This window comes from Grammomys surdaster, unplaced genomic scaffold, assembly GCF_004785775.1.
Source record: "Grammomys surdaster isolate TR1022 unplaced genomic scaffold, NIH_TR_1.0 139, whole genome shotgun sequence".
Classification (NCBI taxonomy): domain Eukaryota; kingdom Metazoa; phylum Chordata; class Mammalia; order Rodentia; family Muridae; genus Grammomys; species Grammomys surdaster.
In genome coordinates this window covers 5313943-5334080 of record NW_021604597.1, presented here as the reverse complement: position 1 = coordinate 5334080, position 20138 = coordinate 5313943, and the positions used below count along the sequence as shown (strand labels likewise).

Genomic DNA, 20138 nt, shown 5'->3' with positions numbered 1-20138 from the left:
AGAGAGAGAGAGAGAGAGAGAGAGAGAGAGAGAGAGAGAGAGAGAGACAGAGACAGAGACACAGAATACAGGCAAGTTCTACTACTCTGCTCACACAAAGGATGAGTAGGACCACAGAAGCCCGTTGTGAGAACACATTCCCCTAGTGAAAACTAGCATTCTCTATTCCTTGCCTTTCTGCTCTAGGCAGAGATCCAGACAAAAGAATATCCATCTCATTGTAGGGATGATGATATTTATAATTTATATCTCAAATCCAACTTGTCAAAAAAAAAGCCGGGTAATGGTGGCACATACTTTAATCCCAGCACTTGGGAGGCAGAGGCAGGCAGATTTCTGAGTTCGAGGCCAGCCTGGTCTACAGAGTGAGTTCCAGGACAGCCCGGGCTACACAGAGAAACCCTGTCTCGAAAAACAAAACAAAACAAAACAAAACAAAACAAAACAAAACAAAACTTGTCTATTCTGCATCATTTCAGAGTACCTTTCCACACCTTTATATGATCAGTGGTAACTGGAAAGCACACTTCTCAAATCAATACTCCCAAGTATCCAATTTACAGGAACATCTGGAGTTGACTAGATTCAGTTTATTAATCATTTACTAGCCCCTTGTTTCAAAGAATTCTGATCCTAGACTCTAGAGGACATTGTGGGGCGATGTTTGTTCTCCTACCACACTGGAGAACTCACCCAAACCTGGATGATCCAGGGGATGGCTACTTGTTAGGGATTGTGAGAAACCTGAGTGCTTTGATTTGTAAAACTTGCTGTTTGCAGCCTGTGTGTTTTCTTTCGCTGCCTAGGTAACGGCTCTATTTCTGTCTAGTTTATCTGCTACTGTTATTTCCCAGGTCTCTGAGCCTGGACCTTAGTAGCTACAATGGGCTTCCCAGAAGCGTCTTAGAATCCATCTGCTCTGTAGGACTAGGATGTTTTCATGGAGCTGCCTTTGCCTGCGTACTTAAGCTACAGGACCTTAAATACTGTAACTGCTTCTGAAGACAACAGATGATAACAGCAACTTACCTGGATTCTCTGATCCAGGGGGCCCACGAGACAATCATGCTCACTGCAGGCACCTGTGCGGTAGGGGCAGTGCGAGCTAATGGTAGCAGCAGAGACCCGAGCTTCTGATGCTCTCTGAAACACCCTGCTCCCATCTTTGTATCTCTTTGGAAACTTCTCACATTTGGGCTGAATTTCAGCTGATTTTCTATGAATGTTTTCTTAAAATATTTTTTAAAAATCATGAAAACTTGCAAGAGTCCTGACAGTGAATACCCATGCATCAGATTAGAGAAGCTAGTTTTTAAAGGCATTGGCACATTTGATCTATCATATTTCTATGCATGAGAACATGCATTCGCTCTTTTGTTACTTGAAGATTACCTGATAATATGGCTGCCTATTTCAACATAGTATTCCTAAGAATACTTTCTTATCTTACATTTGGAAATTTACTACTGATGTAATCTAACATGTAGTCTTTATTCGAATTCCTCAGCTTGAGCCATCTTATATGTTTAGTTCAGGCTGGCCTTGAACCTATAATCCTCCTGCCCAACTCTACATAATGTGGGGACTACAGATATGTTCCACTGTCTTGGATCTTTCATGTACTTTGTAATAACGCTTTTTTAAATTTTACTTTATCTAAAATCCATCAAGAATTCTGCATTACATTAAGGGTAATAAATGTTGAGATCTGGGTCTTTCTTTTTGCTCAGTATTCAGATGGAATAAATCATGTCATATGACTACAACTGAATGCTTCCAAAAACTTAGCTGGTGCAAGCTGGTAATTACTAAGCATTATTCTTCTTAAATGCCCATTTTTTCCACAAAAAGCTTCATCACACTTGAGTGTCAGCCATAGAGGACTGGAAGAATGAGGGAATTCATTTGGCAAAATTGATCTGTATGTGTCACACTAAATACTTGGCTAATATTCAGATAACATGTGCGATTTATATAATACATAATCACTAAGTTCTACTTGTAGCTGCATCACAAGAGAAGATGGTTCATTAATTCAAGTAAATGTTAGATCTAAGTTTTAAGTACATTAAGTCAGACTCTGTGAGTTTGGATCCCTGTTGAGAATACGATTTATACACCCTTGTGGTGCTTTAATACTTTGATGCTTTAATACTTTAATACTTTGATGCTTCACTTTGAACAAATGCAGGAATGTATTTGTAAAGATATGGAAATGAAAAGTGGCCTAGTAAGTTAGTGCTAAAGCTCTCTGGAGACAAGCTGAACTACCACCTGACTTTCAATTTGTGCTTATACATGTAATTTGATGGATTAATTATGGCTTTTAGTATGAAGGGTATTGTTATAAGCAAAACTAGAGAACTAGATATATTTGATAATTTTCATTCCTTCTCTAGGCCTCAATTATCAAGATATTATAAGTGGACATAAATTTGGAATCTTTGTTAGAATAAATGAACTGTTCAGTAGCCATACATTCTGTATACTGGAGACACATACACATACACACTCAAATAATAAACATTTAAAGGATCACACACAAACAGAAATGGAGTCATTAAATATCTTACCTGGTATTTACATGAGAAACATAGGGAAATGAGGTGAAAGGGAAGGAAGATCACAATAAGCTCTGGACTGAAGAGTGTGCGTGTGTGTGAGTGAACAGCATCTGTGTGTGTGTGTGTGTGTGTGTGTGTGTGTGAAGAGCATGTCTGTGTATGTATGTGTGAAGAGTATGTCTGAGTATGTGTGTGAAGAGCATGACTGTCTCTGTGAGTGTGTGTGGGTCTGTGTGTCTGTGTGTGTGTGTATGTGTGTGTCTGTGTGTGTGTCTGTGTGTGTGTGTGTGTGCAGAGTGCGCCCAAATGTAAGGAGGGAGTTAGTGACAGAGACTAGGAAGGAAGGGTGGCATGGCAGGGAGTGAGCTATGACAATACCATGCTCTCCTCAGCATCCTGGAGCTTCCCTCTTCTAAGGAATCTACATAGATTTAGGGTGGACTCGATCAGCGACTGTAGAAACACTAATTCTCCAAGCTCTTCCCAGTTCCACTAGAGGATACAAAGTCTCTGAAGTTGAAGGATATCTAGCATTGATATGTAAAGAATTTAAAAACTATTTCAATCTCAGAGATTTATGACAATTACAAACTTTATGAGAACATTTTTTCTACATATAGCACTCGATGAGGAAATGTTTGAAGCACACCTTCAAAGGAAAAATCTATTTTGAGTAGTGTGGTTACCTGCACAAGAATCGCACAGGTAGAGGAGGTGATCTCCAGGCCTGAGCCCTTACTGAGGAGCTACTGACAGATAATAGCTGCTCAGAGAGGAACAGTATTTCTTCTTAGAGGATGTGGCCACTGGTAGGTTTCCCATGATGCAGTGGGTGGCCTTACACTCACATGCTAATTAATTGGACTTAGTGGGTTATCAAGAGAAAAAACGAAGCCGTGAAGTTGGGAGGGGATATGTTGGTGGAGATATGGGAGAGGTGGGGAAAGATGGAGGTGGAAATGATAATATTTTATTGTCATACATACATGTATTGTCATAATATATATATTATGACAATACATATATATATATGAAATTTATATACATATATATAAATTTCATATATATATATATATGAAATTTTCAAGGAATTAAAAATTACTATAAAATGATTTTAACTGAGGAAGTAAAATGGGGCTCACTGAGAAAGGCCCTGTCACAGCATGGCTTAATGTGAATTATTAAAAGCACATTCAGATTTTATAAAGGTATGCAAGACTTTTTGTATACTAATACTATGGTTTTAACAATCCTAACAACTTTGAGGATAATTTCTTTTCTGAACACACCTATAGAAACCGAAAATGATCAGAGGTGGGTGTGAGGAAAAAACAGAAGAGAAATCCCTCATTAAAATGGTACTAGCATCCTGAAAGGTGATCTTGGCTTTGACAGACCTTCTTCCCCAGGTTTGTTCCAGCTTTGCCTGTGATCAAGTCATTACCTCCGCTTTAGCTTTTTCTGTAAATGCTCCCTTTAGCTGTGACTTTCTTCCCACTCCCTGAAGTGACTTTCATCAGTCTGCTGCTTCCTAACAAGCCAATGTCCCAGTTGACCTTGAAGTTGATGCTTTTCTCATTTGATGTGGTCCAGGCACTGCATACGAGGCCCACTCACAGGTGTGGGAATTTTTCTTCTTGATTTCTGCCCAAGCACATGAAAGAATCATAAAACTGCTATGCCTGAGATAACCTTTCGGGGGGAGGGGGGCTTATTTCTTAATCTAAGCAGTTGCCTATTTAAATCACCCATCTGTCTCATTGCAAAATTCTAGTATTTGGAAATAATTATTCTTGCCAAGACAGTGATTTAGATACAAAATCTTTTCATGGAGCATAACTACGCTAACAATTATTAAGAGTAGTAGTTTCATTTTCTCCCCTAAAGCATTGTTATATAAATCCAGAGGACTTACAGCTAAATAATTTTTGAGACTGTTTAAGATAGAAATTAAACAATATTCCCTTTGTAATGCTTTCATGGTTTTATAACATCTCTGATTCCATTCTGCTTTGTATATAAAAAAGTATATTTTTGTTATTTTATCTTAAATGAATAATTTCTAAAGTACTTAGGACAAAATCCATTGTCTAACAAAGCATTGTTGGTCTTATTATTAATTTTTAATAGTACTTTTATTTCTTTTAAGTGTGCATGTATGTATGTGTGTGTGTCTGTGTCTGTGCATGTGTGTGTATGTGTATATGTGTGTCTTTGTTAGTATTTGCACATAAGTACAGCCTGAGAAGGCCAGCAATGTCAGATCCCCTGGAAATGGAGTTACAGACAGTTGTGAGTCACATGACATGCATGCTGGAAGCCAAACTCAGATCTTCAGCAAGAGTAGGGCATGCTCTTAACCACTGAGATATCCTTCCAGACTCCACATTTATTTGCTTGTCCGTTCATTCATTCATTTATTTCTGAGTAAATGTCTTGACTTTGAAAATACCTTGGGTAGATAGGAGATTTGGTGGAGGGGGATACACTGAAGGTAGATTGGATCCAGAGTTGCCCTAGAATTAATTGGAAAAATAAATCACTGACCCAAAGCTTTCCTGATGATATTGCAAAAGTGAAATGGAAGTTTTCTGACTATTCATTTGATGTGAGGAAGCAGAGGACTGTGCATTTTAAGTTTCCATTGTACCCTGTCCAGTAGGAACCCATGAATTCCAGTGCACTGTGCAGAATTCACAATCCCTTCTCATAGGGTGTCCCTCTAGGTCACTGGTTCCCGACCTTCCTCTGCTGCAACCCTTTAATTCAGTTCCTCATTTTGTGGTGACCCCCAACCATCCATTTTTGTTGCTATTTCATAACTGATATTTTGCTACTGTTATGAATATATTGTAATGTAAATATTGTTGGAGACAAAGGTTTGCCAAAGAGGTTGCGACCTGTAGGTTGAGAAACATTGATATAACTCAATGGTTGATCGTCCCTAGATGCAGTGTATTTCCTTAGCTGGGTTTTGATTTTTTATTGGACAGATACAATGAATCATGATGAAAGTTCATGCAGAATTTGACACACATACTGTTCTGAGAAGTAAGAACACTTCTGAAATAGGCAAACATGTGGATCGCTGAGTCAGCTTTGAGTAAGCATAGCTCATTACATCGAAGTAAACCTTACTTTGATGACTGCAAGCCTAGCTCTGTGTTTGCCACTGAATTCAAATAAGGACTTCCATTTAGCGAGAGTGGTGGAGAGAATTATGTTCAGCACCCACCCGCTCCCCCAATCTTATAGGACCTAAAGACCAAGACGAAGAGAAAGCATTAAAGAGAAGGCAATTACAAAAGGATGAAGGAATGGCTGGAAGACAAGATCTTATATAATATACTTCCTTTTTTTCTAATAAGCTGAAGACAGCTTTACTCCGATGGAATAAAATCTCTTCTAGATCCTAGTTGTTCCTAATGTCATGCAGAGAAGGATAACTGATACATCACCTGAAACCATCAACTGTACTACAGTATCAAATTTTACATCTGTGGGGGAGTATGCCACTCACATGAGAACCTTTTCACATAGCTCTAAACTGTTAATACCCCGCGATGATCACTCTTTGGTATGGTACTGCAGGACTCGGTATTGATGAAATGTTGACCTAACCTTGTTGATCATAATACCTAAGTAACGTTTTAAGAAAGGACTGCAAGGATACAAAGTACCTTGTCCCTTTTTTCTAACAACAAAACTTTAAATATCTCTTACTCATACAGAAATTTGGTGGCAGCCTCAGAGCCCTGCATTCCTGTACCACACTGGAAGCTGACTGGCTGGCTGAATTTCATAAATCCTTGTGTTCGAATTCAGGGCACATCAAGTCTCTGCTCATGTGCCACCTTTCCTTCACAAAGCTCCCAATGTGTGCTGTGAGAGAACTCTAAGATGAGGGCTGGTCAATTCTTTTCAGAAGGGACATAGGGATGAAGTCACACACTAAGGTTCAGTTCTTCCAAATCACTCCAATCCCATGGGCATGGAAGTGTATGCCAGCTTTCAGGACCTAAAACGGGGGAATTTTTCATTCAAAGCCAACCCAGGCAGGATAGTGGGACTCTATCTCAAAAGATAAAGGAAAAGGCGAATTTACAATCTTTATAGCCACCTCGTGGGAATAAAAAGTACCCACTGTCTAAGAGGCTGGGTGTGATGCCAAGTGAGTAGAAAAATCGTGTCTTGGATGTGCTGTCCTGCCGCCCGCCATACCACTGGGCTCATGGAGAGAGATAGAACGTCTCAACTTGCTCACTTTTTAGTAGCCTTTGGTTTGTTTCTTCCAGGGACAAGGTTTTATTCCAAGAAACAAAGAAAGAATTGGTTGACCATGAGCCATCTTATTTTCCCTTCAATTTTTTTTTAAATCTGTTGTCTGAGAATGACTTTGAAAAAAAAATCAACATCTGCATGAATCTCAGTATGACCTAAGTATGACTTGAGGTGAGAAGCTGCTGCTGCTGCCCTAAGACAGATCGATGCATTTAAGATGAGGTCACGTTCTTCTTTGCCTCATCATTGAGGAAGAGCCAGAAGTGCCATCCTGAACACTCTCCTGTGATTCCTTTTCCACAGTGACACCTGTCACGACATTAAACAGGGATGAGTTTGGTTACTGCCAGAGTTATACACTCACCACTGGATAAAGCATTTGCCAGAGAGCAAGAGGACCCTTCAGTTCTTTAAAACTTCAATAGGTAAATGAGAACTGATGTAACCAAATTAAAAGCATCTCCAACAATGCACATACTCAGTTGTTTCAGGGTAGAATTATGGATCAAATTTGGAGTGTTGTCATTTTACATTAAGAAGCAATCTGGAAATGGTACTCAGTTTGTAATATTAGGAAGAGAGCTTTCACAGTGGAAGACCTTTCACTGCAAAACTGAAAAGAGACACGGATTCCTCTGCTTTGTTTTCTACCCTGAGGCCACATGGGAGACCGGGTGCTTTCCCATAACTTCTTACTGTTCTCTCTAAGCTGTGCTATAGACAGCTGAAGCTTGCAGGGAAGAAGGTGACCTTCAGGACAGTTATCCTGAAAAGAAAGACCTTTGTCATAACAGTGTCTCTAGACAATTATCAGCCTAGTCACTGGCATCCTGGTACCACGGTAATGTGTCCTGTGCTTCCAGACACTACATTAGAAAATGATATAATTTCAGTGGCAGAAAAAAAGCAGCTTGAGGAAAACCAGCCAATTCTGGCTAAACCCATGACCTTATGTCAGACCTGTGAGATTGTCAGAAACCACAAACCACTGTCTTTCTAGATCTGTGAAAGCAACTTCCCACTTATTGGAATTTTACATAGGAAGATCTCTCCCTCTCCCTCTCCCCTCCCCCTCCCCCTCCCTCTCCCTCTCCCTCTCCCTCCTCCTCCCCCTCTCCCTCTCCCTCCCCTTCCCCCTTCCCCTCCCCCTCCTCTCTGCCTCTCCCCTCCCCCTTCCCCTCTCCCCTCCCCCTTCCCCTCCCCCTCTCTCCCTCCCCACTACTCCTCGCTCTCCCTTGCTTCCTTCCTTGCCCCTCTCCTTCTCTCCTCTGCCTAGGGTGATTATGAGAATGGAACCATCTTGACACAGGCCTACCTGGAGTGGAGGGAAGATGAACACTGTGGCACAAGTAGAAAACTAGTCTGTCGAGACTAGCTGTGAGTCCGGTATACTGCCACAGTCCTTTTATCCCAGCACTCATGAGGCTGAGGAAGAAGCATGGAAAGCTTGAGGCCAGCCTGAGATATACAAGACCCTGTCTTAAAACCAAAATCATAAGCTGCTAGGATCTAATTACCCAAGTCTTGTCATTTGTCTTTTTCCATCAAACCAAGAATATAGTTCAAGCATGGTTCTGGGTACTTCTCTCTCACTGTGTAGCTACACACACTGAGTGAACCTCAGTGTGTTTTCAGCCCAGTTATGCATCTGTAAAGTGGGTCATCCTTAACCTACCTGCCCTGGAAAGTGTTTTGAGGCATAGAGGGTGCCCAGTCATTACCTTCTTTGTTTATTCCAGAAGAGGAGTAGTACAGGCTTTCCTACCAGGACAACAGAAGAATGAAGTGGGTACTAAGAGGTGGGGCTTCACAGAAGCCTGAAGCTAGGACTTACCTTCTACCTACAGCTCATGCCCTTGTCAAATGAGCTAGCATCTACACATGTCCTGTTTCCTCAGCTACACCTTGGTTGCATCAGGATATCTGGTACTTTTCTGGTGTCCTCTATTGGGTGGCTGTCCTAATTTCCTATTCTTGTATCATGCTGCCTCTGAGACCCCTTCCTGTACTTCCCAGAAGTGAATGGCTGGACTGTTAAGAGCTGTGAAGAGGCTAGGGGTTTTCAACATCAGTGTGGCCCATCGGCACCCCCTCTGCAGTTCCTTTGGCCATTTTTAATTTTTTAAAGATTATTAGGAACCTAGAAAAGGCTAATAGAATGAAAATCACCAGGCAAGGCAGAGTGACATCTATTTATTTTCAGAACTAGTAAAACACAGTTCTAGCTCACTGTGAGGCACTCACCAAGACTCAATCCTCTATGTAAAACCTGACAGGATCAGCCATCTACGAGGTATCTCCCATCCAGGTCACCAGTCCTGGCCACAGAAGCAAGTGTGGCCACACTTCAGCCACGTAATTAGATTTGGAGAAGAGAAGAAAGGAGAGTTCTCAGATAAAACGTTGGGCAGTGTTTAGAAGGGAAAACCAGGGGCAGAGATGTAGAAACTTACAGAAAAATGGCTTCGTTCTATAAAGAGCCAAGAAGAGACTCTTTAATGGATCTGAAGAATGTTCTGGAATTTTCTACCTGGAGGGATATTCTTTCTTAAAGCTACCTATGTCTCTCACAAAGTAAAGAACTTTCTTTGCACCAGAGTAACAGGAAAGCACTCCATTTCCATACTCCGTAAAACACACACACACACACACACACACACACACACACACACACATCATCATCATCATCATCATCATCATCGGTCCCATTGAGTGTTTCTCTTATGCACAGGAGTTTAGGGCTGAACATTTGAAGTTGAGTAGCCCCGTGTGCTCAAACATGGAGAAGAGCCATTTCTCTCTGTCTCAGCAGCCATAGGTCCCCTGTATCTCTTCATCGCGGGTTGTGGCCTTATGAGATTTCCCCACTCACGTTAGCAAGTCAGTTGGTGTTGTCATTGTGTAACTTTCCTGTTTGTTGAACTTTCCTGTGTGCATGTGCAGTTTCCCTGCTGTATACAGAAGGCAGTGCCTCAGCAGACGTGCCTGTCCTCTGCCTCTCTCTCTCTCTCTCTCTCTCTCTCTCTCTCTCTCTCTCTCTCTCTCTCTCTCAATCTTTCTGCTCCCCTTCTGCGATGTTCCCAGACTTTCAGTTCAGGGGTTTCACTGTAGAAATGGCAAGCGTGACTATACACCCCATGATGGCTTATTCTCTGAACTTTGAGCAGTTTGTGGATCTCTGTGGTAGCCTCCAACAGGAATATTCTTAAGGAAACACTGTGCCTGTTTGTTTACACTCTAACGAAGCTAGCATGTTCCTTAGCTACCCTATGTACTAACTCCCTTTAGGGATTCCAGTCACGCTTCAGACTTTGTTTTGTTTTGTTTTGTTTTGTTTTGTTTTGTTTTTAAATAATTTATTTATTTTTTCTCAAATCGTAATTCATTCACACAGGGGTTATAAACACAGAAAGGCAGGATGTGGGGAAGGGGATGACACTGGAGTGTGGGTGTTCAGGGGGAATACAGATATTTTTCAGAACCGGGTATCGGCTGGGTGTTCAGGGGACAAGTCACTATGACTCTGCCTATGACTCGCTTGTCCTTATCTAAGTTGGTATTATCTGCCAAGGCTACCTATTTATAAGGTCTATGACTACTCAGGCTTGTAAATTTCCACCAAAGCTGCCTGTTTACAATAGCTTATAGCCATCTGTTTCAGTGTTTTTCCACAGAGACACAAGACTTGGTGTTAGTATACATGTATGACAGGCCTATTGCTGATTTTAGGCCTATGGCTGATTTGGGGCCTTCAGTGTGTAAGCAGGGCTACCCCTGACATCTCCTCCCTTCTCTAAGTATTGAAGGGCCGTGGCAATTCTAATCTTTCAAAGGCGGGGATAGAGGCCTGACCTCCAGTAATTGAAGGGGGCCTTGTAATGGCTCCGGTACCCCTGTCGTTGTCCAGTGAGGCATGAGAGCCATACTCATCCCAATGTCTTTTTCCTGGAGAGGGAATACTTTTGACATCAACCCCTATGCAGTCAGGCTTGTCCCTCAGGGAACCCAACCAACTGATAGGAAGGTAACCACCATGATACTGAAAATTCTTCTTTTCTGGAAGTTAGGGTTCCAGTGGATATGTAAGGGATATGATGAGTAATTTGAGTCTCAGGCTGGACTCTTTTGCCAGCAAACCCTGTACCTTCTCCATCATTTGGAGGGAAGCCAACCCCCCTTCTAAGCTATGTATATATAAAAAGTACTCAATATAAAAAGTACATGAATTACTCTTAAAGAAGAAACATATAAGGATGACCCCTGATCCCATGCCAATGAAATTTTATCAATAAATCAAACCATTAGACAAAAAGCACACTGGGTAGTGTGTTGGTCATGTGTGGGGCTGATTTTTGTGGAGAAGGGGCTTCTGGATCTGAACTCTGGGTTCCCACCTCAGAGCATCCACCTGGAGTATCACTAGAATCACAATGGGACACTGCAGATTTTTTTTTTAATTTTCTCTTTAGTTCCTGAGAAACCTGGCCCCTATAATTCTGTAAAGGGAAAATTGAAGCTCATTTTTATACCTCATTTATAATGAAAAGACATAAATATTGTTTGTTTCTCGGGAAATTATTTCATTCTTTTCCTTCCCTGGTGGGTTCCATAATTAAGCCTCCCTGAAAGAAAAACTAAAAATGAGATTACAGATGTGCTATTTCCTGGCTAATGCACTGAGCCGTGTGCATTTGTTGTTTCCACAGTCTCCGTGGACAAGTGGTCCCTGCTGTCACTGCCTTTGTTTAAAAACCAAGACGGTTTGTTGTGCTGACATCCCAGCCTGTGATTTCTGCTGCTGCTGTCATGAACAAGCAATGCCAGTTTCACCACTCTTAAACCCTGTGTGAAACTCAGACACAGACGTGGACACGGACGAACTTTTGAGCACACCTGTTCACGCCTCCCCTCTTGGTAGAGATGTCGGAGGCTGATCCTTCATCTGGATTTGCAGGAAGTGTGGAGAATGGAACTTTCCTGGAGCTGTTTCCCACATCGCTGTCCACGTCGGTGGACTCATCCTCAGGCCATCTATCCAATGTCTACATCTATGTCTCCATATTCCTCAGCCTCCTGGCTTTCCTGCTTCTGCTGCTGATCATTGCTCTACAGAGGCTGAAGAACATCATCTCCTCCAGCTCCTCCTACCCGGAGTATCCTAGTGACGCTGGGAGTTCCTTCACCAACCTAGAAGTGTGTAGTATCTCCTCTCAGAGGTCAACGTTTTCAAACCTCTCATCCTGAAGGAAACAGGATGATATTCCAAATGAGAATGGCTTTGGTTTCTCCATACTGAAGGTATTGCTTCATGAAAGAAATAACCATTTGGATAGACCTGTTTTCCTTCTTCATTTTGTAATTCCTTTTCTGCCCAAGATGTGCTTCATTTGTAAAAAGAGGAGCCAATGCTGACAGAAATGCAGGTAAACTTTGAGACATGGGATTCCACACAAAGCTCTTGGCCTACCTGGAGTCTGTTCAACGCTGTGTTGGACACCTCAGACTCAGTCTGCAGGGGATGCTGGGAAGAGACACTTTCACTCTGACTCTCTTACAAAAGACCTGAAACTAACTGAGCGAGCAGAAACTGGAAACCCAAGTAGAGACTATTTAGAAGATATTTTCTGTATTTAAAAGATAAAGCAGAGATAGGAGAGAAAGAGAGAGAGAGAGAGAGAGAGAGAGAGGGGAGAGAGAGAGAGAGAGAGAACTTATTTAACATATAACATTTCCAAAAGGAGGTTAAAATAGGCTAAATGTTTTTATTTAATTTCACCTTAGCAAATGTCACACATGTTGAGCAGAAGTCACTTGGGACTATTCCTGGGGTGTGAAAAGCTTCAGTAGCACAAGGAAAACGTGCCCTGAAGCACTTTGCACTGCTTTCTGCTCCTGGGTTTCCTCCCGGCTGGTGTTGCAGTCAGAATGCTCTCTGGCTGTAGAAACCTTTGCGACAGTCGCTGTTGCTATTACTAAGTGAAGCCCAGAAGAGGCACAATTCATTGTAATTCTCTTGCTACTGTTTCTATCCAGTAGGAACTGAATATCAAGACATATTTGTTCCGTCAGGTTTTCTACAGGAATACTCTTAGCATTTATGTGGTCCTTCACTGAGTTTGTCTTTAAAGCTTTACTGCAGAGTAACATGGTCTCTAAGGTGTCAGGTGTTTGCTCAGGTGACTTCATAAACCTTAGAGACTGTGTCACTAATAGTTGTGTCATACTCCACGAACGAGGTCTATCTCTGAGGATTTCTTTATATTGACACAATACTCTGGGTCTCTGAGCTGTGAGGTTATGCTAAAAGCTGCAGACATTGCAGTTGGGTAGCTGCAGAAACTTCAGTGCTGCTGAGTGCTGCTATCCTGAAGTCAACCACGGGTGTCCATGAGACGAGGCCCAGCTGTGAGCACAAGCAAAGGTTGTGCAGGGAATTGATCAGAGTCAATGGCAGCTTCTATGGATAAGAATTTAAAATCAAGTTTTAAAATAAATGGTCCACAGACTGAACACTGAGCTGAATAACCTGAGTGCCACTGTGCCAACATACAAGTCTAGGGCAAAGTAGTTATTCCCTGCTCACAACATTTAATAATCTTAAACACTGGAACAGCCACACACCCTGTGGATGGGTTGTACAGTCAGGACTCCCTGGGGACTGGAATGGGAGAAAGAGGTAAACATTTTACAAGCCCCTGCCTGACATCCTAGACATGCTGAGGGTTGGAACTGGTAAAGATCAAAAACCGCTTCTTTCTCTTCTTTCTCCACAATCAAATCAGGACACACTTAGCTACTTACATGTCAAAAGTATCTACAGACACCGTCAGACCAGTACAGATGCTGCCCTACAATGTGTAATGAAAAGCTTGTGTCAGCTGTCATGTAAAGTGTGACTTAATACATAGTGAAATCTTGGATTACAGAAGTTCTGCAGTTTGGGTGGTTACTGTCAGTCTCTGAGTATCTATGGGCACATGTATTCATGTAAATATGTACACATGGTGTGTGCACAGACACATGGATGTGTGCACGTGTTTCCACAGAAAAGTTGAGGGGCAGCTATCAGGAACTCAGAAGCACCTGCAATGTCACCTCTACTCTTCTGATTATTTTGGTTCTGAGGTTATTTGGGTAAAGAGATTTTAACAAATAAAAGGACAAACATCCCAAATGACAGGCCAACTTGATCAGGTCCTGTCGTACAGAGTTAACTTTATATTCTTTTCTCCTGGAATAGACTCAAAGACTTTAGACAGCAAAACTACCTAAGTCAAAATCACTTGCCTCTCTGCAGGTGAGCTCCCCTAGCCAGCCACATGATTCCTTCACCTGGAGATAAAAGGAGTAATTAGTGGCAGGATTCAAAGATGGAAAACGGGCATCACCACTAAGCATTGCACAACTTGGGAGGAATCTGTCTTGTGGAACATGCTCAGAGAGACTGGAATACAGGTATACAAATAAAGAAATGGAGTCTGTTGAAAGCCTGGCTTCTTGTTTTGTTCAGTAATTTAGTCTCCTAGAGAAGACACTTTGTCTAAGAGTTCAAAGTATATCTATAGACTCTATAGCTACATAATATCCATATATTAAATGTCTATGGGGATTGGAGAAATGGCTCGGTGGATAAGAGAACTTACTGATTTTCCAAAGGACCAAAATTCAAGTCCTGGAACCAATGTTGAGTGGATCACAACCTAGCTCCAGGGGATTTAACACTATCTCCTGCTCCCCTCAGACACTCACATACACATGGCTAACACATGGATATATATGTGCTTTCTATACCATGTATCTGTGGAGTGTGTGGGCATGACTATGCATATCACCACTGATCTAAAGAAGGATCAACAATGTGTACCCAGATCCTCTCTTCATGACTGCAGTGACTACTCCCTGTTGGCAGTGATTGAGTCTCAGATTGGCCTAAGGAGAAGAATCACATCACAAGGGAGCTTGGAAATTTTACAAGTTCCTATCAAATCAAGCATCTAAAAGTCACCAGGGGCTCCAGGTGCTAAGTAGGAGGAGGGAAAGAAGGAGGGGGAAGAGGAGGGGGGAGAGGAGGGTGTCGAGGAGGAAAAGGAGGGGGAAGAAGAGGGGGAAGAGGAGGAATAGGAGAGAGAAGCCAGAAGCCTCCTTCTCCATGAACACCAGGAGTAAGACAGTAAACATGGCTCATGTATACTTGAGAAGAGAACTCTCTTCTATGTCACTACAAACTTAACTGCGGCGTCTCCAATCTGAGCTTTTGTCCACCTGCCACTCACTCACAGGCCCACAGCAGCCTCCTCTCTGCTGGAGTATGGACTCCAAGCCATCTTCCTGGGGAAATCTTCTATTGTGATGGTTTGAAGGAAGAGACAGGTGAGCAAGGTCTATCTCTCTCTCTCTTTGTGTCCCTTTGCCCCTACAACTCTGCTTCCACAAGGCAAAGCTTGTGTAGCAGACTAGAGGATTGAAGGGCAAAAAAGATGTACATTTTCTACTAAGACACCCACAGACAGTCAAACCTTCAAAGTCAAAGACAAACACCAGTTTCTGTTGATGCCTTTGCCTTGACATCAGCCTCCCAGCTGTCACCAATGCCAGGTCTCACCTCCCTAGTTGCCATTGCAAGGTCCCCTGGGGTCCATCTCCATCAGTCCAATGCACACCATCTCAGCCTTTAGACAGCCTGAGTATCCAAGGGAGATTAAGACACCATATCCAGTACTAAGGTCTCTTTACCTCAATTTAACTGAGCTTTCAATGGCAAATGAAATATGCTATTTTCCCTCCATGTATCCCTCCATTTCAGAACTATGCCCAAGCCACTAACACTTTATGAAACACTTCCTGCTAATAATGCTTTTTATTCTGACTGACCGTTCTTCTGATTGCAGAGACCTCATCAAACCAGCCCAAATGGGGCTTTTCTTTTTTCTTAGCTAAAGTCCACACTGTGTAGGAGGAATGCCATCCTGAACACTATAAGAAATGGTTAGCAAGCATTTATCAAAGAGGTGAGTGCATCTTTCAGTGCTGGGTAGAGCAAACAGATTTAGTTGCTGCACTCCTGAGACCTATGAGAGAGTTATGGTGGTACTCAGAGGAACATGAGAAAGAAATATATACAATTGCAGGCAGTACTGGTAGATGCAATTGAGGAGCACAGTCATGACAGGACAGACCCCCAAAGGAAATGTACTTGGGAAAATCATTGAATGGCATCCAAAAATCTTATTCTCTAAAAAGAAAAAAAGAATACACAAAATCCCTGAAGCAGGGACAGCCTTGGCTCTTGTAAGCAGAATAGTTAGTGCTGGGGTCTGAGATGTGGTGTTGAGAGGTAGGCAAGATAGGTCAAGCAGGGCTTATGGGATACACAATTGAATTTATGTTTAAGAAAGGTTACTCCAACTTCTTCTGGAAAAGAGACCAAAGATGGACAAAGAGTCCTATTCAGATGCATTCTGGGTGGGATACAGGAGTGGGTGGAGAGTTGTTCTGCCTGCTACAAATATCTGCTCATCTTCTAGCCATGGAGACAGACTTAGCTAAGACTGAGTTTATCACACAACCCATCCCTCCTCCACCACTTGTTTCCAATTCCTCTCTCTCTCTCTCTCTCTCTCTCTCTCTCTCTCTCTCACACACACACACACACACACACACACACACACACACACACACACACACATCTTCTTGTACTCCCCCCTTCTCTCCTGACTTGTCCCCGTTTGGCCTTTATTTAAAGTCTTTCAATCATTTTCAGGCCACACTGCAACTCTTACTCCAGTATTTTTAACACGTTGTATGACTAATGCTCCAACAAAACTCTGATTCCACAGTAAACTTGCAGCATTTAAAATCTTGCTCCTTTCAAATTCCCATTTCTAAACAAGCTTTGTACTCTAGAAAGAGGGTACAGCTTCCTGTAGCTAGGTAATATTTTGAGATACTTTCTTTGTGGTTATCTGCCTGCCCTATGAATTTATGCTAACCTCCTTACAACATGGGCTCAATCTAAACAGGCATTTATTTAAATACCTCTAGGTATTTCCTGTGGTCCCAGATAACATGTCCTGAGGTCCCAGGTATTGATAAAATAAAGAAGTAATGATGTCTTTAAATGCTGTGCAGATTCAGTGACAGCCATATGTGAACTAGCACCTCACTGCTTAGTACATGGTAATATATGCATATGTCAGGCCAACATCATTTAGAACATTTGGCTTTGGGAGTTCAAATCTTCCTACTGTTTCTTCCTACCACCCACTCTCTCTGTTTTTCCTGCACCTAATCCCTCTCCTCTTCTCCCTTCCTTTGCGTACATAACTTAACCTTTCACATGCTGAACCTTCTGCTCTAGGTCACCTTCTGGCTTTACCTCTCACTGGTTTCCCTATGGCCCAAGAATAGATATACAGGGATATATGGAAGGCTTGCTGGAGCTCTTTCTCCCAAGGGGTCCACTTATTCAGCTTATCCCCTACCTATGAACCATGGGTGATATTCATGTCTCATGTGCAAGCAGAATTGGTGAGGAAACATCCAAGCTTAAAGACTTCTGCTGTGGACCCTGACTTTCAGAAAGCATCACCAATATGCTGGAGAAACTGGGTGTTACAATGAAGCTGGCACCAACTCAAGGAAAGTCAGATGGGGTGTGGTGTTAAGTTCTTCAAGGTTTTTGTCAAAGAAGCTTCTTTTTTTTTTTTTGCAGCCAGCAGGGGTTAACACATACTCAGAACTTGCCAAGTGTAAAGAATAAGTGATTGAATGTTTAGCCCTAACTGGAGGATCTGTATCAGTCCCCTCCTGAGATTCAGGGAACATTATGGAAGAAGAGTCAAGAGGAATGTAAGGGCCATGGCATGGAGATGCGTGCTGTAAAGTGCTGTCCATACGATGTGCCCATGGTGCTCATGAACTTGTAGCAGTTGTGGTTGCCTGACCTGCACAAGATGAAGCCAATTAAAACTCCAGAGTGAATGGGGAGGAACACACAAGGTCCCACACTTGGATGGGGAGCTATTTAATGACTGCTGGAGGTGGGAGGGTCATTTTCACTATGGACCCTTGTAGGCTGTCATTCTCCATATGGGCAGCAGTAACTGGACTCAGTCGGTCATAAAAATAGCAATGAAAAGAAGATGGTGTAAAGTTGGGAGGGTGAGCATGTTGAAGAGTTCTAGAAGGAATTAGAAGAGGAATATACATATATTCATATATAAACATGAAATTTTCAAACAATAAATAGATTGCTAGGTTTTAAGTTGATAGAGGAATAATGATAAATTAAATTAAATTTTATAAGTCTAAGATGAGTATCAGGATATACTTGCTTTAAGAAGTCAGGTTATTGTTTTCTTACCTAAATGTGGACATAGAGCCTGTGAGCCTCCCTATTCACTGACATGCTTGAGGCAAAACTGTGCAACATTTCTGCAGTCTTGTGAGCATACCAAGGAACACGGCAGCACACTGATAAAAGATGCCCCTTAGGGTCCCTTCCTGGAGAAGACTGACTTTTTTAATGAAATGATGAGCTGTTATTCAATTGACAAATATCTGTTGAACACCTGCCACATGGTTTTTTGTTCTGGAGATTTGGCAGTAAATAAAACACACAAACCCTTAAAAATTTTTACATTCTGGTGGAGTAAAACATACGGTGTGTTTGATAATCATTGGTGTGAAAAAAAACCTCTGTATAACAAAGAAAGGAGAGTGTTTAAATTCATTGAAAGCTTAGACAAAGGTTCTCTTTCTGAGGAGAGGATGTTTGAGAGGCAGAATGAATCATTTTGCTCTTCTCCCAAAATGATAGTGCAAAGGGCAATCTTCCAGGAGATTACAGTGTGAAAACCACTAGTGAGCACTCTTTATTTCAGTCTCTTAGACTCAACTTAACAGGAAACAACACAGGAAATATTCCATAAATTCACTTGTTTAAAAAACAAGACCAATAAATTAACTTCCATACACTAATTTTGTTATTGTTGCTCTTCCTTCTTCTACATGCTGATGGGAACTATGGAGGTAAGTCTGAACTCAAAGGATTTGATGGGATTTTTCCTACTTGACTGAAACAAACCTTTATGTTAGATAGTATCCTGTCTACCCAGTTTTGGTCCAACTAGCACTTGCTAGCTCTAACATTCGCTCAATTAAGAAGGAGGCATTGGGTATGGCACACACATGGCGGGAGAAATCTGTGGTCCAGTTGAGGAGGCTTGACACACAAATAGTGGGGTCCTGCATCGAGGAAGCTTGAGTCAGCTGTTAGCCACACATCTGGTATTGAGACAAAACAGGCAGAGAAGATGGGGCATGTGCAAGGGAGGCTGGACACTCCCTATCACAGCAGTGACAGATCAGAAAAATGCAGCCACCTTTCATAGCTGGTGTAATGTGGGGTCAGGAAACTATGGGACCAGGATGAGCAGGCCTCAAGCAAGACTGGGGCCAAGGTGTGTTCAAACCCCAGAAATCTCATCCAGAGAGCAGCAAGAATAGGATTCCTCTGTCCCTGCCCCAGGCCTGCTGCTGGTCACACAGCCACTAGCCAGGTTAAACTTCCCTCATAAGGTCAAATACAGCAGTATCAGTAACTCCTCCTCATGCAAATGAGGCATCCCCACTACTCTGGCCCTGGCCAATGATATACACTCACCCCCTAAAGGTTTAAATAGCCTCTGTCGCCCCCAACTTCCAATAAACTGACCATTTCTCTGAAGCTGTTCCTGAGTGTGTGTTCTTTGCCTACTCCCTCACCAATGACCAAGACCCTGCCTGCACCCACACACTCAGCTAAACTTCCCTCCCTCCAATCCAGCTTGGTTTGCAACAGGCCTGACTACCTATTACCTGAATAAGCAGACATCCTCCACCCTTGGCAGTGTAACATCTAACTCCTAGTGCCTCTAACTCCTTGATGCTGGTAGCTGTATACCCATGCAGCTCAAAGTGAATGCTAAGACCATTGTTCAAGACTGAGAACAAGTGGCCCTTCGTAGGCAGGCTGACACATCTCACCTCATCCATAGATCTCTGCCTTCTCTGAGAATCTAAGAATATGCTCCCTGCTGAGGACCCCCAGAATGAAATATAGTTACCACTCTTCCAAGGAATAATGAGGAATGGACTCAGTCAATGAGGACTTCAAAAACTAGGCCCACATGTTGCAACAGATCTGGGTGTCATCCTGTAACTAAGGGAGCTGCTCAACCTTCACATGCAGTGGAAATAATAGATAGATAGATAGATAGATAGATAGATAGATAGATAGATAGATAGATAGAT

At 42.2% G+C, this 20138-nt stretch overlaps 1 protein-coding gene across 1 annotated transcript; it reads left to right on the top strand.

Moving 5' to 3' along the window:
• The first annotated feature begins 11765 nt into the window (after positions 1-11765).
• Positions 11766-12089, top strand: Sertm1 (serine rich and transmembrane domain containing 1). Its single transcript, XM_028763450.1, has one exon. The coding sequence runs from the start codon at positions 11766-11768 to the stop codon at positions 12087-12089; it is 324 nt and encodes a 107-aa protein (XP_028619283.1).
• The last annotated feature ends 8049 nt before the right edge of the window (positions 12090-20138 follow it).